At 42.4% G+C, this 12,720-nt stretch overlaps 1 protein-coding gene across 1 annotated transcript in view; it reads left to right on the top strand.

The window, feature by feature from the left end:
* Positions 1 to 12,720, top strand: part of CYFIP1 (cytoplasmic FMR1 interacting protein 1) — a 108,636-nt gene that overhangs the window by 46,523 nt on the left and 49,393 nt on the right. Inside the window, exons 10-13 of the mRNA NM_001205515.2 lie at positions 71 to 162; positions 6,011 to 6,128; positions 11,455 to 11,577; positions 12,447 to 12,572. Coding sequence (NP_001192444.1) covers positions 71 to 162; positions 6,011 to 6,128; positions 11,455 to 11,577; positions 12,447 to 12,572 — 459 coding nt within the window. The remainder of the gene's footprint in view (positions 1 to 70; positions 163 to 6,010; positions 6,129 to 11,454; positions 11,578 to 12,446; positions 12,573 to 12,720) is intronic.

Raw genomic sequence — 12,720 nt, 5'->3', positions numbered from 1 at the left:
AGATTGTATTTGGTGACTAAATACAATACATAATGACCCTGGGTTTTTTATTTTTATTCTTTGAATACAGCAGCTCCAGGTGGTTCCGCTATTTGGAGACATGCAAATAGAACTGGCAAGATACATCAAGACCAGCGCCCACTATGAGGAAAATAAATCTCGGTAGGCAGAGAGTGAGTTGCCCGGTCAGAGCATTCTTCAGTGTTCTCACTGTGGTTCCTGACAGGCTGCTTACCTATCCAGAGACGCCACCTTTGACATTTTCAATCAAATCCTGATATGGTAGTCTATTCCATGTGTAGATGTTTACATTTAAATTCATTTATAAGTGCAATTTATTTTCTTAGTAGAATGGCCACATTTCAGATATCTAATAGATAGGGTCCTAGAGGAGCTATCCCACATTGAAGGTCAGGAAAGGTGGTGGTGAGGAGATACCCCTCGTCCAAGGTAAGGAGCAATGGCTGCGCTTTGCTGGAGCAGCCGTGAAGAGATACCGCACGCCCAAGGTAAGAGAAACCCAAGTAAGACGGTAGGTGTTGCAAGAGGGCATCAGAGGGCAAACACACTGAAACCATACTCACAGAAAACTAGTCAATCTAATCACACTAGGACCACAGCCTTGTCTAACTCAATGAAACTAAGCCATGCCCATGGGGCAACCCAAGATGGGTGGGTCATGTTGGAGAGATCTGACAGAATGTGGTCCACTGGAGAAGGGAATGGCAAACCACTTCAGTATTCTTGCCTTGAGAACCCCATTAACAATATGAAAAGGCAAAATGATACAATACTGAAAGAGAAACTCCCCAGGACAGAAGGTGCCCAGTTTGCTACTGGAGATCAGTGGAGAAATAACTCCAAAAAGAATGAAGGGATGGACCCAAAGCAAAAAGAATACCCAGCTGTGGATGTGACTGGTGATAGAAGCAAGATCCGATGCTGTAAAGAGCAATATTGCATAGGAACCTGGAATGTCAGGTCCATGAATCAAGGCAAATTGGAAGTGGTCAAACGAGATGACAAGAGTGAATGTCAACATTCTAGGAATCAGCGAACTGAAATGGACTGGAATGGGTGAATTTAACTCAATGACCATTATATCTACTACTGCGGGCAGGAATCCCTCAGAAGAAATGGAGTGGCCATCATGGTCAACAAAAGAGTCCAAAATGCAGTCCTTGGATGCAATCTCAAAAACGACAGAATGATCTCTGTTCGTTTCCAAGGCAAACCATTCAATATCACAGTAATCCAAGTCTATGCCCCAACCAGTAACACTGAAGAAGCTGAAGTTGAACGGTTCTATGAAGACCTACAAGACCTTTTAGAACTAACACCCAAAAAAGATGTCCTTTTCATTATATGGGACTGGCATGCAAAAGTAGGAAGTCAAGAAACACCTGGAGTAACAGGCAAATTTGGCCTTGGAATATGGAATGAAGCAGGGCAAAGACTAATAGAGTTTGGCCAAGAAAATGCACTGATTGTAACAAGCACCCTCTTCCAACAACACAAGAGAAGACTCTATACATGGACATCACCAGATGGTCAACACCGAAATCAGATTGATTATATTCTTTGCAGCCAAAGATGGAGAAGCTCTATGCAGTCAGCAAAAACAAGACCAGGAGCTGACTGTGGCTCAGACCATGAACTCCTTATTGGCAAATTCAGACTTAAATTGAAGAAAGTAGGGAAAACCACTAGACCATTCAGGTATGACCTAAATCAAATCCCTTATGATTATACAGTGGAAGTGAGAAATAGATTTAAGGGCCTAGATCCGATAGATAGAGTGCCTGATGAACTATGGAATGAGGTTCGTGACACTGTACAGGAGACAGGGATCAAGACCATCCCCATGGAAAAGAAATGCAAAAAAGCAAAATGGCTGTCTGGGGAGGCCTTACAAATAGCTGTGAAAAGAAGAGAAGCGAAAAGAAAAGGAGAAAAGGAAAGATATAAACATCTGAATGCAGAGTTCCAAAGAATAGCAAGAAGAGATAAGAAAGCCTTCTTCAGCGATCAATGCAAAGAAATAGAGGAAAACAACAGAATGGGAAAGACTAGAGATCTCGTCAAGAAAATCACAGATACCAAGGGAACATTTCATGCAAAGATGGGCTCGATAAAGGACAAAAATGGTATGGACCTAACAGAAGCAGAAGATATTAAGAAGAGGTGGCAAGAATACACAGAAGAACTGTACAAAAAAGATCTTCACGACCCAGATAATCACGATGGTATGATCACTGACCTAGAGCCAGACATCCTGGAATGTGAAGTCAAGTGGGCCTTAGAAAGCATCACTACGAACGAATCTAGTGGAGGTGATGGAATTCCAGTTGAGCTATTTCAAGTCCTGAAAGATGATGCTGTGAAAGTGCTGCACTCAATATGCCAGCAAATTTGGAAAACTCAGCAGTGGCCACCAGACTGGAAAAGGTCAGTTTTCATTCCAGTCCCAAAGAAATGCAATGCCAAAGAATGCTCAAACTACCACACAATTGCACTCATCTCACACGCTAGCAAAGTAATGCTCAAAATTCTCCAAGCCAGGCTTCAGCAATATGTGAACTGTGAACTTCCTGATGTTCAAGCTGGTTTTAGAGAAGGCAGAGGAACCAGAGATCAAATTGCCAACATCCACTGGATCATCGAAAAAGCAAGAGAGTTCCAGAAAAGCATCTATTTCTGCTTTATTGACTATGCCAAAGCCTTTGACTGTGTGGCTCACAATGAACTGTGGAAAATTCTGAAAGAGATGGGAACACCAGACTACCTGACCTGCCTCTTGAGAAATCTGTATGCAGGTCAGGAAGCAACAGTTAGAACTGGACATGGAACAACAGACTGGTTCCAAATAGGAAAAGGAGTTCGTCAAGGCTGTATATTGTCACCCTGCTTATTTAACTTATATGCAGAGTACATCATGAGAAATGCTGGGCTGGAAGAAGCACAAGCTGGAATCAAGATTGCTGGGAGAAATATCAATAACCTCAGATATGCAGATGACACCACCCTTATGGCAGAAAGTGAAGAGGAACTCAAAAGCCTCTTGATGAAAGTGAAAGTGGAGAGTGAAAAAGTTGGCTTAAAGCTCAACATTCAAAAAACAAAGATCATGGCATCTGGTCCCATCACTTCATTGGAAATAGATGGGGAAACAGTGGAAACAGTGTCAGACTTTATTTTTCTGGGCTCCAAAATCACTACAGATGGTGACTGCAGCCATGAAATTAAAAGACCCTTACTCCTTGGAAAGCAAGTTATGACCAACCTAGATAGCATATTCAAAAGCAGAGACATTACTTTGCCAACAAAGGTTCGTCTAGTCAAGGCTATGGTTTTTCCAGTGGTCATGTATGGATGTGAGAGTTGGAATGTGAAGAAGGCTGAGTGCCGAAGAATTGATGCTTTTGAACTGGGGTGTTGGAGAAGACTCTTGAGAGTCCCTTGGACTGCAAGGAGATCCAACCAGTCCATTCTGAAGGAGATTAGCCCTGGGATTTCTTTGGAAGGAATGATGCTAAGCTGAAACTCCAGTACTTTGGCCACCTCATGTGAAGAGTCGACTCATTGGAAAAGACTCTGATGCTGGAAGGGATTGGGAGCAAGAGGAAAAGGGGACGACAGAGGATGAGATGGCTGGATGGCATCACTGACTCGATGGACATGAGTCTCAGTGAACTCCGGGAGTTGGTGATGGACAGAGATGCCTGGCGTGCTGCGATTCACGGGGTCGCAAAGAGTCGGACATGACTGAGCAACTGATCTGATCTGAATAGATAGGGTCTACTGTTTTGGTCAGCACAGATATAGAACTTTTTCATCATCCCAAAGAGTTCTGTTAGACAGTGTTGGTCACATATATGGAAGTATAAAATTGTCTGGGTGCTGATAAAAGCTGAACAACCAGTCTGCTGGGAAGGGGCTGGATGTTTGTATGCAACTTACAGAGGTTATAGAACTATCACCCGAGGGTCAGAACCTGACCAGGCTTATTTTTGCAAGGTCTTAGTTGTTGAGAATGGTCTTTACATTTTTAAAGAGGTGGTTTTTTGTTTTTGTTTCTTTTTCTTAAGATAATGGCTCTACGGCTGATGTGACAGAGGCAGTGTAGCCTCCAAATTTTAAAGTGCTTACTTTCTGGGCCTGTGCTAAGACAGTTGACCAATCCCTGTTACAAAGAATCTGCAGCTTATGGTTACAAGTGATAGTAAATACGTAATTCTTTTTAATGCACCTTTCACATAGTCACTTGAGTCTCATAGGATGCTTCTGTTGACTTTTGCCAGATCCATGGTCTCCATTCAGCCATGGTTTTGAAAAATACAGTTGTACCTCAATCTGGCTACTCAGAGGTTAGCAGTCTTTTTCTGTGAAGGCCAATTTATAAATATATTATTATGTCTTTCTAGCCACATATGTCACATATTCTTATTTTTTACTTTTTTTTTTAATTACTCTTTAAATCTGTAAAAACCATTTATGTGGCTCGGGGGCACATAAAAACTGGTCACGTTGGGTCTGTGCTGTATACAGCTTGCCAGCCTCTGTGCCAGCTTATTTCCTAATACATCTGTCATTAAATCTGATATGTGATGACCTTCCTCAAAATCACATTCACTAAACTGAACCCTCTCTTCATTTCAGCATCGGCTTGAGCTCTGATTGGAGGGTGTACTGATTTCCATGGTATAAATAGAAATGCCTAAATACAAGTTAGCAGCGTACACCTCCTGCTGTAACAAACTCAATCATCTGTATAGCATAAGTAATGGTGAAATCAATAAAAGAGTCAGGAAGCAAGGAGTTTTGCATACTTTGTTTTTAGTGTAAGTGTAAAGTCACTAAAAGTCACAGGGATTTGTGTAAGTCATTGGCCATTATTACCAGTTAATTTCTGTGTTTCATAGCCACTGAGGCAGATGCCTAAACCTGTAGCAGTCAGCTCTAAGAGCTCAGCCCAGCAGTCTAGCACCTGTGTCTGGCCCCTGGGGGTTGGTGCAAGTGGCAGATGTTGGCATCTGGCTCTTGTGCCAGCTTATTTCCTAACACATCTGCCATTAAATCTGGTAACACATATGCCTCTCCTGAGGGGGACATGCTGTCGGGGCCTGCAGGGAAGGCCAGTGTGTTGAGAGTGGACCCTGGTGCAGGGCCTGGCCTTGTGTGCCTGCTGTAGACTCAAGGAGCTGCCTTGGCCAGTGCCTCTGTGATCATCATGCCATCTTATAGTGGAATCAAAGTTAAAAGTGATGCTGCTTGAGATAGTGTACTGATCATCTTGAAAATTGGTAATCTGCATCCTTTCCTTCTGGCAAAGGGGCGAACTTGTTAGAAACATGGTGCAAGTTGGTGCTGAATGTGAGGAAACCAAGGGAACTGCTCTGAGCCCGAAGACCCATGCTTTCTGCCCAAGAATGCCAACAGATTTAATCCTTTTTTTTTTTCCAATTTAAGTTTTGATACCCTTTTTCCCCACTCTCTTGACTATATCTGTTTGCTGCTGAAATGGCGTGTTGTACACGTAGTTAGTTATGGCAACACTGTCTAATTTCCAAGTTATGTCAGTTTCAACTCTCCCATCAAAGATAACTTTTGTTCCTGAGTCTTTGGCTGACTTGTTTTGTACTATAGTTTATATTTTCACATGTGAATAATAAGGAAATACTAGTTCCTTCCAACTGTGCAGTAATGTGTCAAGGGGCTCTGGAAAGGTTATGCAGTATCTTGAATCCAGCAACTCTCAGCTTTGTGGAAAGTAGTTTACTGATTAAGGAGAAATTAACAGTTCCTTTTCTAGAATACAGATATGAGAAGGTAGACACAGACCCGACACGGAGCTGAGGCAGACCCAGCTGTTACCATGCAGAGAATGCCACATTTGCTCTGCACCTCGACCTCGGCTGCAGTGGGCCTGCTGGGCTGGGAGTGGGCCTGCCTTGCACGTATCCTTGGCCAGGTGTCCCTCAGGTCATGCATGTTTCCCCTTTACCCCCAGATGGACCTGCACGTCCTCCAGCAGCAGCCCACAGTACAACATCTGCGAGCAGATGGTCCAGATTCGGGAGGACCATATGCGCTTCATCTCGGAGCTGGCACGCTACAGCAATAGCGAGGTGAGTGGCTTCTGCCTGCAGTGCACACCTGGCAACACCATGTCTGATGTGGTCCTTGTATTCTCTGCACCCAAATTTACTTTGAATTTTACACCCTTCATTTACTTTGAGAAGCATAGTTTAAGTACTGTGTACTTAACAAGCTCTCATTATAACGGATGAGGCAGTGCAGATATGATATAATGGAGTTTGTTTAGATCTGTTCCGCTGTACAAAAAGCATCTTCTTTTTTTGGGGAAAAATATTAGCAGTGATCCCCAAAAAATGACTGAGTTGAGACCATGAATTAAGTGCATTTCTAGTCTAGTTCCATTGTTCCAAACTGCTAGGAGAAAGGAGAGGAGAGTAGAAGACATCAGGAGCAGAAGGGGTGGTTTTGACTTGTGCCCTTTCCTGTCTAGAGGGAGGAAGTACAAGAGCTTCCAAGTTGATGGGAAGATACATCAAGTGCCCAGAAAAAGGCCTGAAGAAGGGTGTAGGAGGTAGTGCTCTCTCTTGGGCCACGGGCCTTGTTACTTCCTTCTGGCTTTGCAGCTGGGTTTTCTGTGTCCTTGTTTGGGCCAGTCACATTGCCCATACCTGCTGCGTGCCTGGCTCCAAGCCAGCGTTACTCATATGGGGTCGGTGGGTCAGGGGTCTAAGAGAGGAAAAGCAGCAATGGGAGGGTCATTTCTCACATCCTAGACTTTCATGCATTGGAGAAGGAAATGGCAACCCAGTCCAGTGTTCTTGCCTGGAGAATCCCAGGGATGGGGGAGCCTGGTGGGCTGCCGTCTATGGGGTTGCACAGAGTCGGACACGACTGAAGCGACTTAGCAGCAGCAGCAGCAGCAGACGAGACACCAAGGTCAGGGTCAGAGCAGTGGTCAGTGGCATGGATGGGTGCTGGAAATGGTCTAGAGGGACCTAGGGACTTGGGGCAACATATATAGGTCTGGTTTTTGAGGTTGTAGTACCTTGGGGTTCCCAGGAGGACCATTACATTTGGAGGAAGAACTCCGTGCGCTGTTCTGCCCATTGCAGACAATGAGCACTGCATCTCTCAGCCACAAGCACTAGTCAGTATGTAACCAAAATGACTGAAAGAGAGCCCAAACCCTCAGGGCCTGTTACCTCCTTGCAGACCACAGGTGGGTGGCCGACCGAGTAGAGACGGGGGCCAGCCCCCTGGACTTCTTCATGTAGTTGTAAACTGAGTTCATGAGGAGCTTTCAAACAGCACGGAGAGCTAATGTCTGCCTTTCCAAATAGGAGCATTTCACAGCATGCATGGTTCCTGTCTGCCTTCTGAGTTCTGCCATAGTGTCCTTATAATCAGAGAATGGTTTTAATAAGAGAAAAGAGATCTACCTTTGAAAGCTTTGCTCAGTTTATTTTTAAACAGATTTATGAGGACATAATACACATATCAGACAATTCACCCATTTAAATTATACAGTTCAAAGATTTTTAGTATATTTAGTGAGTTGTGTGACTGTCACCACAGACTTGTTGAACATTGTCAACATCCCCAGAGCAACTCTGCACCCATTAGTAGGCACTCCCCATTCCCCTTCCTTCTGGCACTTGGCAGTCTACTTTCTATCTATGGATTTACCTACTGGAAGGTTCATCCATGTTATAGCCTGTATCAATAATTTTATGGCTTATAATATTTAAAATAATTTTATGTCAGAATAATACTGTGTTGCTTGGACACACCACATTTTGTTGGTTCATTATGAATAATGCTGCTATGAACATCCGTGTACAAGTGTGTGGACGTGAGTTTTCAGTTCTCTTAGGTAGATATCTAGGAATGGAACTGCTGAGTCATATGGCACTCCGTGTTGAACATTTTGAGGAACTGCCAAGCTGTTTTCAAAGCAGCTGCACTATTTTACATTCTTGCCAGCAGTCCATGAGGACTCTGATTTCTCTGCATCCTCGCCAGCCCTTGTTTCTGTTTTTTTTTTTATTCTAACCATCCTAGTTAATGTGAAGTGGTACCTGGTTGTGGTTTGGATTTATATCCTTAATGGCTAATGAAACTGAGTATTTTTCCATGTACTCGTTGGCCAATTTTAAAAAAATGTCTCTTGAAGTATTTGCCCATTTTTAAATTGCATTACCTTTTTTTTTTTTTTTTACTATTGAGTTCTTATATTCTGTTATCTGTTATGTGATTTTCATATATTTTCTTCTGTTCTTTTGGAGTTCTATCTCCTGTCTTTTTTGCTGTCTCAGTGATGTTCTTTGAAGCACACTTTTTTATTTTTGATGTGGTCCAGTTTGTTTTATTTATTTGCTTTTGGCTGTGCTGGGTCTTCATTGCTGTCCAGGCTTTTTCTCTAGCTGTGGCAGGCGGGGCTTCTCTCAAGTCTGCCACCCTCATTGTGGTGAGCTCCCTTGTTGTGGAGCACAGAAGCCAGGGCACGCAGGCTGCAGTAGTTTTGGCACGTGGCTCTGTAGCCGTGGCTCCCAGGCGCTACAGCACAAGCTCAGAAATTATGGTGCACGGGCTTAGTTGCTCTATGGCATGTGGGATCCTCCTGGCCGAGGGATCAAACTCCTGTCCCCTGCATTGGCAGGCAGACTCCTTAGTGCTGAGCCACCAGGAAAGCCCTGGTGTAGTCCACTTTTATCTATTTTTTCTTTGGTTGTTTGTGCTTTTGGTCATAATGAAGAAACCGTTGCCTAACCCAAGTCACAAAGATTTACCTCTTGTTTTCTTCTAAGAGTTTTGTAAAAGTTTTAGCTCTTATATTTAGGTCTATGATCCGTTTTAAGTTACTTTTTAAATATGATATAATTTAAGGGTTCAAGTTCATTCTTTTGTATGTGGATATCCAGTTTTGCCAGTATGGTTTTTTAAAGACTATTCTTTCTCCACTGAAGGCACCTTCATCAAAAATCAATTGACTGTACCACTTCTGTGTTCATTGCAACATTATTTATGATACTCAAACCAAAGAAACAGCCTAAGTGTCTACAGATAAATGAATGAATAAAGAAAATGTGATATATATTACACAATGGAACATTATTCAGTCATACAAAATAAGGAAATCCTGCCATTTGTGACAACATAGATGGCCCTTAAGGGGATTACACTAAGTGAATAAGTCAGACAGAAAAATACTGTATGATATCACTTTTATGTGGCATCTGAGAAACTAAACTCATGAATACGGAGAACAGATTGGTGGTTGCCTGAGGCAAGAGGTAAAAGAAGTGAGAAAAGACGGCCAAAAGGTACAAACTTTCAGTTATAAGATAAATAATTTCTGGGGCTGTAATATGCAGCATGGTGACTCTAGTTAAATAGTACAGTATTATATATTTGAAAGTTCCTTGGAGAGTAAATCCTGAAAGTTCTCATCACAGGGAAAAAAAAATTGTAACTGTGAGTTGGTAGATGTTAACTTATTGTGTAGTCATTTCACAGGATATGCACTTGTCTCAGTCGCTTAATCATGTCTGACTTTTTGTGACCCCATGGACTGTAGTCCATTGGGTTCCTCTGTCCATGGAATTCTCCAGGCAAGAATACTGGAATGGGTTTCCATGCCATCGAACCCAGGTCCTCCGCATTGTAGGTGGATGCTAATATCTCAATAATTAGGTGGAGGAGAATCAATTGATTATAATCCTGAGGCTTCATTTTTGGACTCTCAGTTCTGTACCATTGACCTTTATGTCTGTCCTTATGCCAGTACCACACTTGCTTCTTTTAATTGAAGTATAGTTGATTTACAATGCTGTGCCAATCTCTGCTGTACTGCAAAGTGACTCAGTTATACACATATAGACATTCCTTTTTTAATATTCTTTTCCATTATGGTTTATTACTTGATGTTGAATATAGTTCCCTGTGCTATACAGTAGGACCTTGTTGTTCATCCATCCTATAAATAATAGTTTATACGTGCTAATCCCAAACTCCCAGGCCCACCCACCTCCCGCTTGGGCCATCACAGATCTGTTCTCTGTGTCTGAGAGCCTGTTTCTGTTTTGTAGATACGTTCATTTGTGCCGTATTTTAGATTCCACATATAAGTGTATCATATGGTGTTTGTCTTTCTCTGTTTGACTTAATTCACTAGTATGATAACCTCTAGTTGCATCATGTTGATGCAAATGGCACTGTGTTCTTTTTTATGGCTGAGTAGTATAATTGTATGTTTTAGCTGTTGTGAATACTGCTGCTGTGAACATAGGAGTACATGTATCTTTTTTTTGCCATGCAGCGAGGCATGTGGGATCTTCCCTGATCAGGGATTATACCTGTGCCGCCTGCATTGAAAGTGCGGACTCTCAACCACTGGACTTCCAGGGAAGTACCCTGCATGTATCTTTTTGAATTACAGTTTTGTCCAAGTATATGCCCAGGAGTGGGATTGCTAGATCGTTTGGAAATCTATTTTTAGTTTTTGTAAGGAATCTCCATACTGTTTTCCATAGTCACTGCACCAACTTACATTCCCACCAACAGTGTAGGAGGGTTCCATTTTTATTATTTGTGTTTTAGTTCTCCATTACATAAATTTTCAAGCACACAAATGAAGAGACCAGTCCTGACTCCTCAGATGCCACACGAGGCTTCATCACCTACCCCTTTTCAGTTACTCCTCCAGGTTAGCGTGAAGCAATTGCAAAATAACATAGCACTCCCTCTGAATATATTCCCCACGCATCTCTAATAAATAAAGAACCCTCTTAAAACATAACCATAATTCCATCACACCTAAACAGCCAAGTATGTATTCCTCAACAGTAAATAGCTGGTCTTTGTTCACATTTACCCTATTTGCTCATTATCAGCAATGATTTATTTTTCCAGGTTTTTGTGCCCCAGTCTCCAAATAAGTTGTATAAGCTGCAGTTGGTTGACATGAACATCCCCCTTCTCATGCCTATGTCCGCCCTCACTTTCTGTGCCGTCATTTGCCATGACCTCTTTCCCCTGTGTGTCCTGTACACTGCCAGATTAGAGGCCCCGGCAAACACAGCTCCCGTTCTCCAGGCCCACTTGGTCCCTGGGCAGCCATGCTGAGGTCTGCTGAGGGATCCAGCTGATTGTCTGGGATACGGACAGCTGCATCCACTGTCTTGAGGCATGACTAGGGCTCAGCCTGGTGGTCCTCAGCTCCTTGCTACTTCCAGAGCTGGATTCCTTTGCTCTGTATATCAGTTGTTAAAATAATTAATTCCCTAGCACAACTAAAGTAATAGCTAGTTTTTTAGAACTACTTTTGCCAGTGTACATTTGGAGTAGGCTCCTAGAATGGGTTTGATACGTGGTTTCCTGGACACTGGTGACCTCTTAATGCTCTATTATCTCTAGGTGGTCACGGGCTCAGGCCGCCAGGAGGCTCAGAAGACGGATGCTGAATACCGGAAGCTCTTTGACTTGGCTCTTCAAGGTCTTCAGCTGCTGTCCCAGTGGAGTGCTCATGTGATGGAAGTGGTGGGCCCTCTCACTTTTATTTGGAAATGCACCCCCTAGTTAATTAGAAGTGCTTTTCTTCCTAAACTTGTCAATAAACCGACTAAACTATATTTTTTCTGCTTTAACTTTGGCCATTGGATCAAAAACAAATTAGCTTTTTATCTTTGGCACTAGAAATAAGAGTATATATTAATTTAAATGTTTCTAAGATGGCTCAATGTACATTTCATTTACATATATTAGAATTAAAGGTCCTTATCTTTTAAAACACATTGGTAGAATTACATTTGTATTGTTATGATGATTTTTACTTCTCATTTTTTTAAAAACAACACTCTGTATTTCTAGCCATCAGTTTCTTTTGTTTAGGATTAGTAAAGTGGTTTATGATGCATAAAAAGGTTTGGATACTCATAAGTCAGAAGATTTTTCTGTTTCATTGTTTATTTTGCTCAGACAAGGATTTTTATATTTGGATGGGTACTTGATTGTTTGAAAGGCTAATTCTTTTAGAAATGGTGATAAAGTGCTTATAGTCTTAGATATTCCACATAAAATATCCAGACCATTTTACCTGATGTATTTCTTAAGTTTTTGATGTATTACTTGAGACTGAAGTCACATTTCCAGAATGTTTTGCAGTTTTATGGAGATGGACTGTGTGTGCATGCATATGGAGTGTGCGTGTGCACATGTGTGCATGCATTGTGTGTGTGCGTGTGTGCATGCAAGCACTCATGCCTGTGTGTGACTCTCAGACTCAGTGAACAATAGAAGGCTGACCTTTTACCTTTGGTAGCTTTTGGCAGTAGTCCTGTAAGTCAGACCAGCAGGTAAACATTTTGCATTCACTGTGGCTGTCGCCCCACTTTTTTTGATCACGCCAGTATTCATGGAAACTTGTGCATCCAACGGACAAGTACTCTAACAAGGACTGCCCTGACAATGCTGAGGAGTATGAGCGTGCCACCCGCTACAACTACACCAGTGAGGAGAAGTTTGCCCTGGTGGAGGTACGGCTTGTCTGCTTTCTTCTCCTTCTTTGATTCTGACCTCAAACTGTCTTTGCTTTACAAAGAAAGGCAAAAACATGAATGAACTACTGGTTTTATGCAGTTGCGTCTGTGTAGGGCGGCTCTTTGAATCTGTCACAAATGTCAG

This window comes from Bos taurus, chromosome 2 (genome assembly GCF_002263795.3).
Source record: "Bos taurus isolate L1 Dominette 01449 registration number 42190680 breed Hereford chromosome 2, ARS-UCD2.0, whole genome shotgun sequence".
Taxonomy (NCBI): domain Eukaryota; kingdom Metazoa; phylum Chordata; class Mammalia; order Artiodactyla; family Bovidae; genus Bos; species Bos taurus.
Note: the sequence above shows the minus strand (reverse complement) of the source record. Positions and strands in the feature narration are given on the sequence as shown.